This window comes from Thamnophis sirtalis, unplaced genomic scaffold (genome assembly GCF_051295495.1).
Source record: "Thamnophis sirtalis isolate CommonGarterSnake01/CBP01778 unplaced genomic scaffold, rThaSir2_p1.2 scaffold_21, whole genome shotgun sequence".
Classification (NCBI taxonomy): Eukaryota; Metazoa; Chordata; class Lepidosauria; order Squamata; family Natricidae; genus Thamnophis; species Thamnophis sirtalis.
In genome coordinates this window covers 80,004-99,504 of record NW_028261401.1, presented here as the reverse complement: position 1 = coordinate 99,504, position 19,501 = coordinate 80,004, and the positions used below count along the sequence as shown (strand labels likewise).

At 43.1% G+C, this 19,501-nt stretch overlaps 1 protein-coding gene across 2 annotated transcripts in view; it reads left to right on the top strand.

Annotated features, from left to right (window-relative positions):
• LOC106557100 (oxoglutarate dehydrogenase L) overlaps positions 1-19,501 on the top strand; it is a 90,600-nt gene that overhangs the window by 39,341 nt on the left and 31,758 nt on the right. For both annotated transcript variants that reach the window (XM_087703107.1, XM_087703106.1), the window contains exons 10-16: positions 1,806-1,934; positions 2,835-3,014; positions 4,166-4,318; positions 8,055-8,157; positions 9,975-10,103; positions 12,516-12,666; positions 14,715-14,842. In XM_087703107.1, the coding sequence (XP_087559233.1) occupies positions 1,806-1,934; positions 2,835-3,014; positions 4,166-4,318; positions 8,055-8,157; positions 9,975-10,103; positions 12,516-12,666; positions 14,715-14,842 (973 nt within the window). The remainder of the gene's footprint in view (positions 1-1,805; positions 1,935-2,834; positions 3,015-4,165; positions 4,319-8,054; positions 8,158-9,974; positions 10,104-12,515; positions 12,667-14,714; positions 14,843-19,501) is intronic.

Genomic DNA, 19,501 nt, shown 5'->3' with positions numbered 1-19,501 from the left:
AATGACAGACGGTTCTATAATATGGAGCCTGATTTCTCCCAGGCATTCCAGGTTCCAGAAGTGGAGGCTCCTGTAGCTGCCTTGGCTTCTCCAACTCCCATGGTGGCGAGTGATGTGGTCGACAACTTAAAGACAGAAGATAAGGGGACTGAACTGGCGTTGAGACATGGGTGATTAAGGACGCTTCCTCTGTCTCCTCCTTCAATCGTGCCACAATGATGTGGCTTGAGCAAATGCAGGAGCATGTCCCAATGCATGATGTGAGGCTGCTTCAGGACATCAGCAAGGTCATGGCTGTGACTCGGGAGGGCCTGGGCCGTCATCCGGTGGTGAAGAGATTTCTACGGGGGGGCAGCTGATCTTCGGCCCCCGGTAGTTCACAGGTTCCCATCTTGGGATTTGTCCACGGTCCTCCTGGCCCTAGTGGATCCTCCCTTTGAACTGCTGAGGACCATGTCCTTGCAGTTCCTAGTCACCATCACGGTGGCTAGGAGGATTTCAGAGTTAGGTGCCCTCTCTGTCAGGGAGGACCTTTGTATTTTCCAACCTAACAAGGTTGTACTGAGGCTTGATCCCACCTTTATCCCCAAGATAAATTCCTATTTTCATAGGGCCCAGGAGATAATTCTACCAGACTTCTGCCCTAACCCCTCTCATAGAAAGGAGACGTCGTGGCACAAGCTGGACGTGCGGAGAGCCCTCTGTATTTACATAAAGAGAACAGCGCCCTCCAGGAAAATGGAGGCATTGTTTTTTTTCCTTCCAGCCTTCTGCTGTGGGGTCACAGGTGTCCTCCTCTACTTTTGGACGCTGGTTGTGAGCTTGTATTGCCAGGGCTTATGAGGTGAGAGGCAAACCAGCACCACAGGGGAAAACAACTCATTCGACTAGGAGTGCGGCCACCACGGCCACGTGGAACACTCAGGCCCCAATTGGAGATGTTTGTAGAGTTGCAATGTGGATTTCCCCTTCACTTTTTATTAAGCATTATAGATTGGATGCGTTTGCATCTGCAGAGGTATCATTTGAGCATAGGGTGCTGCAGAGGGTACATGCTCCCTCAGGTGCCACGAACCAGTGAGTTCCCGCCCTAGGGACTGCGGCTTTGGTATGTCCTATTCCTGGACCCTTCTGTGCCATCAGCTGGAGAAGGAATGTTGGTCCTACCTGAACGTTCTTCTCAGTGTGGTGCAGGACGGTCCAGGTCCCACCCTAGTTATTGTTTTTGGTTAGGTCCGTGTCCTCGGGGGCTGCTAATGCTGTGGGCAGGGCCTGTTCTTCTTTTGTTTCTCTAGTTGGAGCTGCGCCTCGTCAGAATTGGATATCAGCAGTGGAAGCTGGAGGCATGGCCTCAATTCTGATTTAGTCTCTTGGGCAAATAAGGATTGAACAACCCATTCCTGGACCGTCCTGCGCCACACTGAGAGGAATGTTCAGGTAGGACCAACATTCCGTGTCTGTATCTCCAGAAGAAGTGCTTCAGGATCTGTGGAAATGCAAAGCCCTCCTTTTCAAAATCATTACAGCAGCCGTATCTTTCCAGACCCACCTGGTAGTTTTGAGAACTGCTCTTGGCTGAAGGCATGAAGTGGTTCTAGGGTGCAACTTTTAAAGTATTGCACAAATCCTTAAAGAAACACCCACAACTGGTTCATGCAACTGCTTCACATTCACAGCTCCTCTCCCAACGTGCTTGCATCACCTTCATAATCATCTTTGTGAATTCCATCCCAAAAGGATATGCTTGTTTGTAAGATGGTTGGTTGGTAACTACATGTATTATTTTTAAACCCATTACGACTTAGGTTATGTCTATACTTCTACATGGAGATGCAGCCTTTGCTGGTCAAGGAGTGGTTTATGAAACATTCCATCTGAGTGATCTTCCACCATATACCACAAATGGCACTATTCATGTTGTGGTCAACAATCAGGTAAAAGCAGAGACCGTCCTTAAGAATTTGAGTTGCATTAGCATCTTTCAACAGCTCTTTGTGAAGCTACTGTAATAGATAATAGAATCTATGTGACATTTGGTCCTGCATGGAACCACATTGTTCTTTGGCAGAAAAATATGGGTTAAGAATTACAGCTCTCAGAAGATCCAGTTAACTAGAGTTGTAACCCCAACACTTTTGGAGGATATTAAGTTGGAGATTCCTGGCTGTGGGAATTTGGTTCATTCTCTCTTTCTCCCTCCTTCCCTTCCTCCCTCTCTCTCCTTCCCTCCCTCCCCCCTCCCTCCTATCATCCCTCCCTTCCCCCTCCCTCCTCTCTCCCCCCCTCTTCCACTCTCTTAAAAGCAAGTGTCAGCAGACCAAATAATATTGTTTTGCATGTGCAGATTAATTCTGAATTTAAAGCAAAGTCATGCTTGTTTAAACCAATCTTGAATTGCCATGGAATGTGTAGATTTTGTTTTGTCTCTTTTGCTACTGAAAATGATGTTTTATTGGAGAAGAAAAGAATGAATTAATACTTTAAAAAAAAACAGTTGTACACCAAGCATATGATACTGTCATAGAAGTCAGTACTAAAACCTAAATCTCAGATATTTTAATGAATCCAATAGAAGACAATTCTGGTTTGTACTGTGGAGTCCTCGGTGCTCTTTGAGCCTAATGGTTTTCTTGCAGACATTTCATGACCCAGCTAGGTAACATCATCAGTGGGTTTTTTATTATTATTACCTAATTTGGCAATGAAATATTTGCAGGCAAAACAACCCAGTTCAAAGAACATCAATGAGTCCACTTGAATAGCTTTCCATAACAGAGAAGTGAAGAAGAGGAGCACTGCAATTACTTGGTTAACCAGTTTATCTCACATTTTAGATTGGTTTTACTACAGACCCACGAATGGCTCGGTCCTCTCCCTATCCGACAGATGTGGCCCGGGTAGTCAATGCACCCATATTCCATGTGAACGCTGATGATCCAGAAGCAGTGATGTATGTCTGCAGTGTTGCTGCCGAGTGGAGAAACACTTTTAACAAAGATGTGGTTATAGATCTGGTGAGGGTTCTTATTCTTTACTCAAATGGGTATCTAAACATGGACATAAAATATTCTTTCCTGTGCGCCCAGGAGAGCTTTTTAAAGCAGCTTCTTTTTAAAGTAGAAAAGTGTGTTTTCTGCGGCTGTGGCTGCAAAATGTCTCCTGGGAATTTCTCAGGAGCAAAGCTGTTGTGAGAAGAGACCATCAGTACAATCTTGCCTTTAGGACCCTAGTCTCTGAAGGAAATGCCTGCACTTTTCAAATGCTGATCCTTAAGTTCTCCATGCAGAGATCCTGAATGTGAGACAGTGTGACTAAGCTGAACAGTTCTCTTAAATATATGTAGAAGTCAATGAAAAATAGGATCTCAGGCTGCTGTGATTAGATGCTTCACTCTGCAGGAAACCAAAAATTATTCTCCTCTTTAAAAATATACCACGTATGCTTGCCAACAGTTCATATTTTGCTTTTTTTAAAACTTGCAATAGGGTGGATAGCAGCAAAGAACATGCAATGCTAGAGGTGATTGCTAGATTGATGGCATCCACCTCTCTGCCCCCCCCCCCTGCCTTGTTTTCTGCTCTCCACACACACCATCCATCTTTATGGTTATCATACTGATGTATTTATTCTTGGCATGTCATTGTTTATTTTATTGTTCTATTATTTTACTTCTGTTCTGTTTACACACCTTTCATTTTTCTTTCTTTTTTATGACCTTCCTATAGCCTCTGATACTGGCTGGTAGCCCTACAGTGAGATGTGGCAAACAAATTTAACAAATAAATAAATATATACATATCAACAATTCATAGTTTAGTAAGTTTGAGCACCATTTTACATGGAAAAAGACATCAGAAAAGAAAGGAATAATTTATTCGCTCTGTTTAGAGAGTGACTAGACTACAACTTCATCCTGATGTCTATGGACATTCTCGATCATCCTGGTTATAGTTATCCTGCTTTTTCAAGAGGCAACTGGACTTTCTTGGTTTTTTTCCTTGGAGACGTTTTGCTTCTCATCTGAGAAGAAGCTGAATAGCTGAAGAAGCTTCTTGGACAAGAAGCAAAACGTCTTCATTAAAAACAACAACAAAGATTATCTAGTTGCCTCTTAAAAAGCATCTTTGGGACTTCATCCTAATGAAAACCCAACCTTCCTCTGCAGGTTTGTTATCGAAGACGAGGCCATAACGAAATGGATGAGCCCATGTTCACTCAACCACTGATGTACAAGCAGATTTCAAAGCAGGTGCCAGTGTTGAAAAAGTATGCTGACCAGCTGATTGCCGATGGGGTGGTCACGCTGCAAGAGTTTGAGGTAGACCGTGGCGATGGGGGGGATGCTGGTTTTGTGACAAGGAATGTTGCTGTAACCTGTTGCTCCAAGTGGGGCATCTTTCGGCTGATAGTTATTTTTCTATATGTAACTAATGGTGGAAACAGGTTGTTACTTCTAAGCCTTTAAAAATAAAGTAACATTTTAACATTTAGCAACATTAAGCAAAACAAGAACAAAAAACAGTAGTCATGATGTGTGCATAATAACCAGAAAGGTGAAAAGCAAATCAGGGACAAGGGATTTCTAAAATGGAGCCTAAACCCCAAGATAACTTCTCAAAGATTACCAGCATCTATTCTGAGTGTCTCAGGACTTTGGATGGGGTTCAGTGTCATTGGAAGCAAGAAGAGATTACAGAAACCCACCAAGGATTGTGGATGCCTTGCAGAAGTGGTATTCAGCCAGTTCGGACTGGTTCAGGTGAACCAGTAGTGGAAATTTGACCTGGTTCGGAGAACCGGCAAATGCTACCTCTGGCTGGCTCCGCCCGCCCACCTGCCCATTCGCCCCACCCGCCCGCTGCTCACCCCACCCAGTCACTCCTCACATCCTATGCGGCACACTGGGTCCTCATTTGAGCATGCACAAAGTCTCTGGTCTGCGCATTGCCTTTCGAAGCTGCCTTCCCACACAGTGCTTGCGCCCCAACTGACCCCCTCCCTGCTCTGCCTGCTTACAGGTAAGCTTACAAATCTCACTATCCCCGGAGCTCACCTGGTTGGCTTTGCTGCCAGCACAACTCCATCCCAGTCGGTGGCACTGGCTGCAATCTAGCTAACTCCCCTTCTGTCCCTGCCTCCCTTCCCCTACTCCCTTTCACGCAGCATGCAGCCCCACCATGATTCCCTGCCTTCCCAGCAGTTCCCATGGCCAGGCCCACTGCCTACACTTGTTTAGAGAACCCAGGCAGGCCTCAAACCACTCCCTCCCCCCGGGCCAAAGCAATTTACCCGGCCTGCGGCCTGCCACACGCAGCCAAAAGGCCAGGGGGGAGGGAGAGTTCAGGGGTGGGAAAGGGGAAACGCACAGACGCAGGTGGGCTGCAGCAGTTTGGGTAAGGTTCTTACTTTACTGTCCCATCCGTAAAGCGCTGTGGCAGAGAGGAGCAGCTGCTGACCTGGAGAGCACATGGAGCCACTCCAAGTATTCTCCAGCGACCTGTTCCCTGCTGCTCTTGCTGGGTCTTGTGCAGCACAGCAAAATTTACCTTAGCAACCAAGAGTTGCCGCTTTGAGTCCTGTAAGTCCCACTCCCATCCAGAAAACGGTGTGGGCGACAGAAACAGCATTCAACCTGGCTGCTTCTCTCTGCCACCTGCAGCACTCTCCCGATGTGGTCAGACCAAAAGCTAAATTTTGCTGTGCTGTGACAGATGCTTTTTCATTCCCAGCAAGAGCAGCAGGGAAGAGAAAACAGGTTGCTGGAGAACAGGTGGAGGGCTCCATGTGCTCTCCAGGTCAGCGGCTGCTTTTCTCCCCTGCTGCTCAAAGTGCCCAGCCCTCTTTGTGACAGAACTGGTTAAGATGTGGATGGGGGATCACCAAGAGACTCTGAGTTTTATCATAGCCCCCAGAATGGAATGGCCTCTCATACTTGGTTTACCCTGGCTCCAGAAATGGAACCCTCATGGGAACTGAAGGAAGAGCCTGTTGCACATCCATTCCAACCAGCCAGGGAAGTGGGGTGGAAAACCCCACTGCATAGCCAAAGCTGTGAAGGAATTGGCAGAGGCAGCAAGCAAAAGCATTGCTGGGGAGGAGAAAATCCATAAGGAATATTGGTACCTCAGGGAGGTGTTCAGTGAGAAGGCTTTGAATGTGCTCCCATCCCATCGCCCCACGGACTGCAGTATAGAAATCCTCCCAGGGGTGAAACTCCCTAAGCCAAAGATGTACTCGATGACTCCGCATGAACTGGAGGGATTGCAAAACTTTATTGATAAAAACTTAAAACAGGGTTCATCCAACCTGCTAGGTCATGGGTGGCTGCGCCGGTATTGTTTCGTGAAAAAAAACGATGGCTCTCTTCATCTTTGTGTTGACTACAACAACCTTAACACCATTTGAGTAGAAAATGTTTACCTGTTACCCCTGATGAAGATCATGTTAAATGATCTGGCCAAAGGGAAAATTTTCACTAAGCTGGACTTGAGAGAAGCTTACTACAGAGTTCGAATTAAGGAAGTGGACAAGTGGAAGACCGCCTTCAATTGCCCTTTGGTTTGTTTCCAGTTTAGAGTGCTTCCATTTGGGTTATGGGGGCACCAGCGGTGTTCATGCAATTGATAAATGAAGTGCCGTATGAATATCTTTATAAGGGCGCCTCTTGACATGAATGATGTCAAGTTGGTCACACCCACTCAATCACATGACCAGCCAAACCCACCCAATCATGGCCAACCAGCCACACCCACCAAGCCACACCCACAGAACCAGTAGTAAAAATTTTTGAATCCCACCATTGGTGTCTTGTCAAGCAAAGTTACTTCAGAAAGCTTGCTTCTGGCTCTTATAGAAGAGTAGCCAGATGTCATTTAAATTATTATTGCATTTCTTTTGCCTGGGATCAAAGAAACATTGCTTCTATAGTGTTTTTCCCCTATTCTTCCCAAATAATTGGCTTCATATTGAATCCTACTCATTGCGACTTGGAAGGCCAGACGTCTCTCATGTACTATGGTGATTTTAAAAAAACCACAATGGGATTCTATTTATTTGTTTTTGCTTGTCTACCCTGTTGTTCCTCTGGACCCTAAACCTAACCCTTGTTCATGGTGAGGAAAGGGGGGGTGTCTCTTTATACTCACAGTGGATTAAATATTAGGGGTGGGGGTTTGAAGAAACATCAGGTGAGCTCATTGGTCAAGTGAGGACTTCAGTTGTAAAATATAACGGTGTAACCTTAAGGACTGAATAATGATTAGGGCAGCAAAATCATTCAGAAGGCTGTTTCACTCACGGGGTCACAATGAAGGATTCACGGGGTCACATCCTTCCTAAGCTGCTCTTGAAAGCATCAAGGCGTCATCCAGCATGGCCATGGTTGAGGGCTTTCTAAAATCTGCACATATTCTTCAAAAGTCAAGAACTTTCACAGAGAACCATGAATGAACATCTTTGATGGGACATGGCTATCACTGCCCCCCAAGGAATATCCTTCTGGATGATTTATAAATCATAAATAATCAAGACGTGGTTGATAGACTTGAGTATACAAATAGTTCTGATATGTGTTTCTGGGAAGATAGTCATGCAGATTTGGGAAATAAGAAGAATGTTGGGTAGATGAATGTTTGCAACTAAATAGTCTTTCTTCTGCTGAAAACTGCAGTTAATCATAGTTTTCTGTTACACCTAAAGCTATGGCTACTAGCTTTTAGATACACCACATTTGGACTTTAGTGTTACATCTGTACAACCAAGATGGATATAATGTCGCTTAGTGTATTAAATTAGTCTTGTTGCTTAGATTTGGAAATAATTTGATGGTTCTTTTCCCATACTGATATTTAATCATTGGATTGGCACTCATTTACTTGTGGACAAGATTTAATCAACATCAAGAAGGCCGTCAGCATTACTCAAGGGAAAAAACAGAAAATGCAAAAGAGGAGACAAAGATTGATTCTGGATAAGAGTTGGTTAAAAACTTACTCTCTGATTGAACCACTAGTTCCAGTCTGTGATTTCTCCCTCACCCTCCTTCTATTCTACAGGAAGAAATTGCAAAGTATGATAAGATTTGTGAAGAAGCTTACACCAGGTCCAAAGATAATAAAATTCTCCGAATTAAACACTGGCTGGATTCTCCATGGCCAGGTAACAAGATTGTTGGCAACGGTGTTGAGATGCTCAACTTTTCAGTATTCCCCCACTCCCACCCCAAGCATGGTTAATAGTGCACGTAATTTATTTTGATTGGTTAAATATTGTTATTGTTGGGGTGATCAAGGGCATTGGCATGTGAAACATGTAAAAAAGGGGCGAAATCCCATTGGCACAATTATGGGTGCCTACTTGACTGTTTACACACACATGTATGCACGCACGCACGCACACACACAAACATACACACACTCCCCAGCATCCTTTGTTGTGGTCACAGGTTTCTTATTCTTTTTCTCTAATTCATCCTATATCTGTCCCTTTGTGGACCTCTTCAAATATTAAATTTGCAAAACAGAAGCTATTGCCAGCATGTTTGAGAAACAAAACGGAAGTGGTACCTTCAGCAAATCTCCCTCCCCACAAAAGAGGTTAAAAATATTTCCATCTTCTATCCTAATCATATCTTTCTGTTAAGGTCTCTGAAACAACCAAGCCAGAAAGTCTTTTCAGCTTAAAAGTAGTTTGTCATCTCCATAGAAATCATCAAAAGTTGGCTGGGCAATATGTCTGAATAAGCACATAATATCTCAGAATATAGAATATTAATCAGTGAGTCCGATGTGGTATAAGAGGTTGAGCCCTTTCTCAGGGATTTTGGTCTCGGAAGTTGGTAAAAAAATTGCAATACATTTGATTAAAGAAAAGAATACAATTAACTTTGTTTCTTCTTGGAAAACATTTTTGGACTTTGTGCAGGAGATGGAGAAAAATTCAATTTTGGGTTTTGCTGTTTAGATAGGTTTGTTATTATAGAAATGGCTAGTATATAAAAATGAACCAATGGAAGGACTTGCCTTCAGAAGTTGTGGGTGCTCCAACACTAGAGACTTTTAAGAAGAGGCTGGACAGCCATTCATCTGGAATGGTATAGGGCAGCGATGGTCCGTGTGCCATAAGCAGGGGGAGTGCAGGGGGGTTGTGCATGGGTGTGCCGCACTCATAATACAATGTGTGACCCCACCCAGTATGCATGCACACATGACAGGCGCTCCCCCCCCATTTTTTGCATGCTTTTTTTGCCCTCCCCAGGCTCTAGAGGCTTTATATGAGCCTGGGGAGGGCAAAAAAAGCCCTCCGCCCCCCAGAGGCCATCCAGAGCCTTCAGGGACTTTGAAGAGGCTTCCCTGAAGGCTCCGGAGGACTAAAAATGGCCCTACGAGCAAATCAGAACTGACTTCCGGTTTACTCATAGGGCCGTTTTTAGTCCTCCAGAGCCTTCAGGGACCTTCAGGAGGTTTCCCCGAAGGCTCCGGAGGCTTAAATTGACCCTAAGAGGAAACCAGAAGTGCGTTCCTGAACTTCTGGTTTGCCCACAGGGCCGGTTTTTTGTGCTCCGGAGGCTTCAGGGAAGCTCCTGAAGCCTCCGGCGGGCCTCCAGGGAGGGGAGGCTGTTTTCGCCCTCCCCAGGCTCCTATAAAGCATCTGGAGCCTGGGGAGGGCAAAAAATGGCTTTAAAAAAGGCTGAACTCAGCTGGCCAGCTCGCGCATGCATGCTGGCCAGCTGACAGGGCAATGCCTCGCGTACCCTGACAAATGGCTCCGCATGCCACCTGTGGCATACGTGCCATAGGTTCGCCATCCTGAGTATAGGGCCTCTTGCTTGAGTAGGTGGTTGGACTAAAAGCCCTCCAAGGTCCCTTCCAGGGCACCTTTTGCTGCAATTCATGAAGAGAGAGAGAGGGAGGGAAGGAGGGAAAGAGAGAGACTCAATGGTTTTGCATACTTTTCCAAATGTCTTTATTTTCTAGGGTTTTTTAACTTGGATGGAGAACCGAAGAGTATGACCTGTCCTCCCACAGGCATCCCTGAGGAGCTACTGACTCATATTGGCCAAGTTGCCAGCTCTGTGCCCCTTGAAGGCTTCAAAATACATGGAGGTGAGGAACAGGTTCCTTCCTTCTGGGTTGGGAACTTCCGCTTCTCTTCTCTTCTAGACAGCGCTGGGCCTTGGATCCCACAAAGATGCAACCTTTCCTTTTCTCCCTGGTTCCAATGATGGTTTTCTGAAGAGGAAGCATTTACTCCCACTTCACTCCACACTAGCAGTGGGCATCATCACTGTTTGAATCTGAATATCGAATTTGAATGTCAGGTTCATTAATTAGGCTTTACTAAGAAACTGAATGAAACCATCAGGAAGAATTCATTAACTTTAATGACCTAGGCAAATATCGCATTGGAATTAGTGCTAGCTCAACAGTAAATGAAGTAATAAGGTAATAAAGTAAATACAGTAATAGCAGATGTTCTTATTGAATGTAAACACGAGTCTTGTGCCTTTTACAGTGGAGCTCATTGTACCTGCGCATTCCTCCAAGCGAACATGCAAAGTTTAAAGAAAACATGTTTTTGCATGATGGACTATTAAAAAAAAAAGTAGAAATAAGAAATAAGCCAGAAAAGCAGAGTTGTGAAGGAAATCAAAAGTTGTAACTACTCCAATGTTTCTGTATCCCTATATTTAAAACCCCTCTGCTTCAACAGGTTCTCCTAACCACTGTCCAGCTTCTCTAAGGAGTCAACCTTCTCATGAACTAACTGAACACATTTTCACATCTTTGTATCTCTAGTCATGTTGTGTAGGTCTAATAGCAAATTATTCAATCAGCTGGCTATATTTTATTTATTTATTTTCCTTCCTTTGAGATTGATCCACAGGAGGTTTGGCCAATTAAAATTCCCGAGAAGCCTTTATTGCAATGCTTTCAATTACTGTATAATTCTCTAATGTTTTGTGTCCAAGTGGCGTGCAATTAACAAAAATATTCTTACTCAGTTACAATATCATTACTCATTAGGAAGCATTTGAAGGAAGTCATGCATACAAAGTATGGCTAATAGCAGTTCTGTAGTTGCTAGAAAGTTTGATAGATGAATATTTGGTTAAATCCAGATAAGACATTTCTGGATCACTGAAAAGTAACCGTCTGCTTGTTACTTTATGAGCATCTGTAAATGTTTCTAATGTTGAAGAGACAATTTACTGATTTGATTTTAGTTTATCAGACATACTAGAGTTGAAACTGTCAGTTGCAACAAAGTGAAATCTTGCTTGGTCCATGAATATTAAGCCTTAATTTAAGGATAGACAGAGCCTTTGCTGCTGTTGCAAAACGTCACAAACTTAGCAAGTCATTCATTCTTCCATGAATGAAATGCAGAATGGGTTTTATTTGTTAACTAGCTGGTAACCCAGCATTGCCTATATCTGACAGGGAGCCATTGAAAGGGGCCTTTCTTCCCCCAACTCCCAGGCCCATCATCCCTACCCTCTCCCTTCCCCTCCCATGTGCTCATCTTTCCTGCCGTGTCTACGATCATGGCACTTTGCCCCAAATCCATCAGGTTCTTCCCCATTGGTCCACTGGAGGGCAAATGTCAGAGGATGCTGTGAAGGAACTGACATCACAAATAATTGCCACTCTGGGACACCGCACTCGGTGGACCAGGCATTTCAGAGTTATACTGAAACACACACAAACACACACACACACACACACACACACACACACACACATATCAAGGGTGTCTTACCCCCACAGTATTTTTCTCCAGAGAGTAAGTCATCTGTGTACCAGGTTTGGTTGAAATTACAGATGACTTAATCTCTGGAAACAAATACTGGGGTGGGTGGGTAAAACACCCCTGGTATGTATGTGTGTGCAACAAAATATACTTATTTTGTTGCTTATTTCACTTAAAATAAAAAGGTAGGCATTTAAATCAAACAGGCAGAGGTTTAAAATGGTAACAAAACTGAGAGGTGAATGCTAAGATGTTTGGGGAAGATAGATACTGGTCTAAGAATTCAGTTTTAAAAACAAATATATTATCAGTATGAGGTATAAGGAGGATTAAGGTATCAATTATTGTGAGGCTTTATATGCATACTCAAAGTATTATGTGATTTAACACCGACAAGGTAAATAATAAGACAGGACTGGAACCTAGCAGGAACTTAATTACATGGAAGTTTTGCAAGTTGAATTGGTGTGCAGCAGCTAGCAGAAATGCATAATAGTCAAGAAGGAAAGTGAATTAAAAGTTTAATGAGGCCACTGTGGAATTCTTGTATTATGTCTTTCAGCTCTTTGGGATAACTGATCTAGATGGTATTTATGTATTTTTTAGATTTTTATCCCCACCTTTATTGTATAAGTAACTCAAGGTGGCGAACGAGCATAATATTTAATATAATATACTTCTTCATCCTTCTGGTTTTGCTTTGTGAGTGAGAACAAGTCAATAGGTCGCCAATCATGACTCCTTTTTTCTCATGCCACCTTTAGGACTTTCTCGGATTTTGAAAAGTCGACTAGAAATGACCACAAACCGGCTTGTTGACTGGGCCCTGGGAGAATACATGGCCTTTGGGTCCTTATTGAAAGAGGGCATTCATGTCCGGTTAAGTGGTCAGGATGTAGAACGGGGGACTTTCAGGTGAGTTGTCAATCATCTGCCATGCATTGGGGAGAAAGCATAACAAATTTATGGAGATAAATCCATCATCCAGGTTGTCCCAATGGCACTTTTCTAAAAGACAACTGACTTTCTTGGCTTTTCCCTTGAAAATGTTTTGCTTCTCATCCAAGTAACTTCTTCAGTTCTGACCGAATGTGGGGAATGCAAGGATTGCAAAGAACTGCAAAGTATATAAATCCTTCTATTCGCCACCATTCAGTCAGAATGGAAGAAGCTTCTTAGGTGAGAAGTGAAACATTTTCAAGGGAAAAAACCCAGAAAGCCAAGTTACCTTTGGGACAAACATAAATGTTTCAGTAAGAATTGGTACTCATTTTTGTCTGCTTCAAAATTAGTGTACGTTGTTGGGATACATATTTTCTGTAATGCTTGGAATGTTAGTTAAAAGCAAGATGCACTTACATGGGCAGCAGAATACACATTTCTGAATTTCTTGCAGAAACTGACTGCAAGAATCCTTAGCAGTGTCAGGAATAGACTTTTTTTGTTTAAATGTGGATAACGGAAAGAAACTGCATTAAAATTGTGATGATGAGATTGTCACATCAGCTTTCAAAGAAATGTGGACACCATTCAGAAATTGCTATTCTAATGATCATTTGCTTTATAAATATGATTTAAAATTTTACCAATTCCAAAGGAATAATTGTCTCTCTCGGCATATGGTTTAGTAAAAATGACAAAGATTATCCACCCCCTACAGAAATCATTATTTATTCTGGGCTAACTCCTCCCTGTTTTATTGTGCAAACTAGTTCGGCATTCAAGCTTGCTCTTTTGTTTTTAAATGACGTGAGAAGCGAATTACCATAAATTTGCTCCCTCAATTAGCTTTCCATAGTCATTCTCTCACCTTTGAGCCAAGCTGGTCTCAGTTTTTTTATCATCTTAATTTGTTTCAGAGTTACACTTTGCTAAGAGCTCTTTGCTAGTTGCATCAGGAGATCAAAGCTCCTGCCTGCAGCTTGGGGAAGCATAAGTCCTCAGAATAGCTATTTTCAGGGTAATAGCGCCTTTTTTCCTTTCGTGGTTCTAGAAGTTGAACATATTGGTGTGTTTCAGTCAGTTAGTCTTGCTTGGGGAGTTAATCGATTACAGTAATTACTTCAGTCATCTCTGTTTTTAGAACGGTCCTGGGTGCCCCATTCTAATGCTGCTTAATGGTGCTCCAGGGGCTTCTAGGCAGCCAATGTGTGCAGGGAGGGTAGCAAAGAATGCAACGGCCTTGAGCATTGCTTAAGCAGGTGGAAACCAAGGAGGCACGAGGCAAACTGCTCGCGTCTAAAAGCAATGAGCGATAGAATTTTGCAGCCGTAATTTGAGGGAAAGCAGCCGTGTTTTGTAATAGCTTCCACACTTTATATTTTATGGAGTATAACTGCTTATCTCAAAAAGCTTCATGCATTGCATAACAATGGTGCCAAAGTTACCTTTGGTGGCCGAGAGGCAGCAGCATTCTGTTTAAGGGCTTCATTCCATTCCTCCAAATTATTGTTTTTTAAAGAATTTTTGATGTCAGTATATTGACATCAGTTGTGCATTCATGCGATCTTCAGGTTGGGAAAGCATGTGAGATGCCAGCAAGGACAGCCCCGATTTAAATTGAATGTAAGGTTGGAAATTCCTTTGGTTGAAGGCAAACTACCATATCTTGAATCCTTGCAATGGTCAGAGAGAGACTGCTCAATGAGAGTCGCCTATGGAGATCCTCCATCATCTAGGTCATGATTGCCCCAAAGGTGTTTTCCCAAAAGGCAACTGGACTTCCTTTGTTTTTTCTTTGAAAACTTTTTGCTTCTGTTTCAAGAAGTTTCTTCAGTTCTTGGATGAGAAGCAAAACATTTTCAAAGAAAAAAGCCCAGTTACTTTTTGGAAAAGCACCTTTGGGACTCAATGAAAGTTCTTGCAGTAATACATTTTAGCTGGCCAAATGTTTAGTGTTTCACATCTCCATTTCATTTTCCCCCCCAAATTCTTTTCAACTGGCTTGCTGAAAACTTTGGTAGCCATCGCCACCATGTGCTGCATGATCAAAATGTCGACAAAAGGACTTGTGTTCCTATGAATCACCTGTGGGAGCAACAGGCTCCTTATACCGTGTGCAATAGCTCTCTTTCAGAATACGGAGTCTTGGGTAAGTTAGATGGTTTTCTTTGGAGTTATTTAGTTTAAATGGATGCGCATAGCTTTGATAATCAGATTGAACTATATTTTGTTATCATGTCAATGTATTTATTAGATTTTTCTAAAGACAACTTGTTGCTCTTTTTTTAAAAAAAAATCCTTCAGCATTATATTCTCTAAATGAAATACCGTTTATATATATAGCATAAAAGGAATGAGTTGTAAAAATTGTAAAAGAGAAAAGCAAATAAAGAGGCTTATGATATGAGTGTTATGATGGGTATGAAAGTGGGAGAATAATGGCTTTAACATTTTTAATAGCAAGTGGTTTAATTTTTTTTAAAAATGAAATAACATCTGCTTTCTGGAATTCCTTGGAAAAAGAGAGAAAAGATTTATATTACAGTAAGATATAAAATTGCAGTAGCAGATATTATAATTAGGCAAAAGTTATGGAACTATTTGATGTTTCACGAATTCTTTTAATTGACTTTAAGGATATTGGTACAAAGATAATAACAATGGGCTCCTCAGATAAAAATACTGTTTCCATAACCTTTGCTTTAATTGCTGGCTCCATGACAATGTTAAAATAACTAGTATCCTTCTCATAGGAAGACATATTTAATGATAACTGCGGCAAGAAGAAAATATAGTCTCATAAGCAGAAAATATGTTACTTATTTACTCAGACACCGGTTGTATATGCATTGCATTTGCATTGCACTAGAGGTTGCTGGGAGGAGTGGCTCAAGATGGGTTGAAGAGAACTGGGACTTTGTCAATTGGATCAAGCTGGTGATGCAGGAACCGAGCCACTGGTTGCATTTGCATTGCATTTGCATTGCTGTAGAGGTTGCTGGGAGGAGTGGCTCAAGGTAAGTTGGAGAAAATGGAGACTTTATCAAATAGATCAAGCTAGCGACCTGCACACCTAATGGCTTGTGAATCATACCACACAAACAGGAAGTCTGCAAGAGAATATGCATTTGCACTGACTCTGTTCAGGCATTTGACCTTCTGACCAGAAATGTTCATCTGAGCAAAATTATAATCCTAAACATCAGTAATTTGAAAACAGCAGAAATTCTCCTTGGTAAGTGTTTGTGTGATTACAATTTTATTTTAGCATGTTTGGTTTAGTTCAGTGCGAGGCTTATTTTGCAGCTGTTTTTTGTGGCACTCTTTTTAAGTTTGGATACTGGCCTACTAATAAGCAGACTGCTGGCAGACATGGGCAGATTTCTTCTCCGGAGTCTTTAGTTTGTGCTCTTCAGGCTGAACAACTCAGCTGGCCAACTCAGCGAGTTTGTTCTGTTGGGCTGCTCTGCTATCAGCCTCTGTCTTCTGCAAAGACCCTGCATGAGAAGGGCAGAATGGACATCGGTTGGATCTGATAGATTCAGAGCCGTGGATGTAAACACAAAGCTTTTGGTGTGTCCCTGCACAATAGATATAGTCTCCTTGTTGAACGTATAGTGATTCAGTTGTTAGAGGTATCAGTTCAGAAAGAATGTGGAGGTTTTGAAAGACATGAAGGGTCTGCCTGGTGCTACTGCCAGCAGAGAAAAAGATCGTCAAGAATGCTGTTGTGGCTCACCAGACTTAAACGATGAAGAGGTTGGGGAAGAACTTGGGCCAGTTCTGGAGCCAGGAAAAAACTCTGATGGATGCTCAGCATCGGACATAGAGATAGCACCAGGGCCGTCCAGCATTTCCCAGCCACTGGAGAGGCAGCTGCCTGGAGTCAGAGATGAGTGAGAAGAACAGCTGGGGCTGTGTGTATGTGCAGAGCAGATAGGAGAGATGAACAACGGAGGACAAACTGAGGTTTGTCTATTTGAACTGACTTAATTTGCAGCCTTTCAGCTGGGAGCTCAGGGCCTTGCAATTATCGTAACAAGACTGATAAGGCCTATTGCTTCATTTAACTCCTTGTAGGATTCTTGCCTGGACTTTGTGGGTGAATGCAGTTAATTCACAATGTAAATAACGCGGGGGGTTTCTTTGCGAGGAGTCTGTTTCTTGCTTCTGCGAAGGCTGGGTCAGAACAATTTTCAGCTGCCAGCTGAAGACTGATAGAAATGGGGCTAGGGGTTTTTAATGCTCATCCTTTGCACAACCTCAAGGCTGGCCTGCTTTTGGAAAAGAAAGGAAGAAAAAGAAATAGGACAAAAAGTGGGGGCAAGATTTCTGCAGCTTCTTCAGAACGGAAGGAAAAAGTCTCCCCAATATTTTTCCCTCCACCCTGGCATTGTACCAGGAACCAGGACATGGTTAACGGTGGCATCGCTTGTTCTCCGTTGAAATGAAACAAACAAACAAACAAACTGGAGACGGATGCCCGGCATTGTCATTTTCAAAAGTTTCCAGACGGGAAGAAAGTGTCTTTGCGGCAGCACAAAAACAATTTTAAAAAATAACAGGCTCAGTTTTTCTCTGTAGCCAAATTTTCTTGACCAAAATGGAGGGCTAGCTGCAAAACTCAGCACGCTCAGAAAAACCAATGCACAGGAGTCTCGAAGACTCCTTACACTGCCTCGAGGAATGGGCATTGAACTCTGGGAGGACTGACCCGCAGATCAACCAATGTTTTGGGGAGCGCCAGCTCCTGAATCTGAGAAGATGGGGGTAGGGCCCATAGGGGCCCATATGCCACTTCTGCACTTCACCTCAGGAGTCCACAGTAGGCAACCAATGTGATCTCTGTACGCAGATATCTATCCACCAGGCCACACAGCATAGAGACTTTGCTGAGACAGGTTCATTAAAGATGGATGACCCAACTTCCTTCCCCATGTTCCACTGCATTTTAAGTGCACGCTGCACCTTCCTCCTGTTCCCTTCTGGCTCCACTCACCCTTCCCCAAATTTCTCTGCTTTTTGGCTTTTTTTCCCCATTCCAACCCCCCCCCCCCGTTCCCCCCATCTTTTCTGTCAAGATATCCAAACCAAGCTCACTTTGGAGGAGGAAGGTGCGGCCCTTGGATATTTAATACATTATTGGAAAAGGGAGCCAAGGGTTTTGTAATCACAAATCTAGACACTCCTGTTACATTATTGCCCACATCTTCATTTGGACCAAGGGTTCAGGGGGGGCTTGATTAAACCCTGGTCCCCTTCAGTCTTCAGACCGCTTATCTATTGCGGCCAAGCCTATAGCTTCCGTCCCTTTTTTACGTGTAAATATGTTTTATTTTCATTTTCATTTCATACAGTCACATATATACTGTGCATAACCGGGGCCATATAACATTGAGCAATAAACACAGCCATCCTTGTCAACAATACTCCCCAAAATACAAACCCAATATACCACTTCAACCCTCCATACACCCTTTCTTTCACCCCCCTCCAACTTTCCTTTCTCCCCTACAACATTCCCCTCTACCCTACTTCCCCTCCTCCTCTATCACTCCTCTCTCCCAATACACTCCCTCCCTTCCATCTCACCCTCCCTCTGATCCTCTCTCCCACCCTCTCTACCCCTCTTTCTTCTTTCCTTCTGCTCCTCCCTTCGGTGTATTTCTACTATCTATCAATATATTCAGCTTCCTATTTTTACACTAGAATTAAAAAAGCAACAGTATACAAGTGCAATCATGTTACTTTAAAATCTAGCACATACTATATTTCCCCCCTCCCCCCTAGGACCCCACCTCCCTCCCCCCCCCCCGACTTCCCAGAGCCCATACACGGTATAGCTTTTTATCAAACACAGTCTAAAATATATTAAAACCAAGGAAATTTTTTTTAAAAGTCCCTTTTTTGTGCTGGCTTCAGCCTTTTCGCTGAAATCCATGAGACTTCATCCCTCTTCCGCTTCTTCCTCTCTGGGAATCATAAATCTTGATCTCTCGAGTCAGTTGACCAGGTTCCATTCTTCTATTCTGTCCTCTTCCCTGTCCCCTTATTCCGACTTCAAGTCTCTTGGGACACTGTAGTATCCAGTGGCCTTCTTCCTTACACCAATTACATCGACCTCTGCTCTGGGTTTTGGAATTGTTTGACAACATAACTGCCAGGAGTTCAGTTTTACATTGCATCCTGTCATCTTTCTTCCTTTCTTCTACTCTGTCTCTATTCACAAAGACATTTCATGCAATTTCCATTAATTGGCTCATATTCATTCATTCCTAAGGCCCCTTCTTGCCTCTGGAGCTTCCGTTTAATGTCCGGGGCACTCTGAGATATGAAAGCCGTGACTAACATGCGGGCATTTTTGGGATCCAGAGGATTGATTGGGGTGTAGGTTTTATACGCTTCAATCAGCCTTTGGAGGAAGGCTTCGGGACTTTTGTCCTGTTTTTGGATTACAACACATATTCACATATTCCCTGGAGGTTTTGCAGCCTTTTCTAAGTCCTGAAGAATTAGTGCCTGATAATCCTGGAGGGATGTCATATCTCTGGAGGGATCCCATTGTGGATCTTATCTTGGAAACCGTAAATTTAGCGTAGCCTGAAGGTTTCTCCGTCCGCGGGCTTTAGGATTTTTCCAATGGCACCACTTAATCTTTCTCTCTCTTCATCATTAAGGAGAGTAATCATCAACTGTTCCAAATCCTGCCAGGTTGGATTATGGGTTTTAATAATAACCCTGAACAAGTCAATAACCTCCTGAGGCTTAACGGACAACGGTCCGTAATGTTGTTTCCACTTTAATAGGT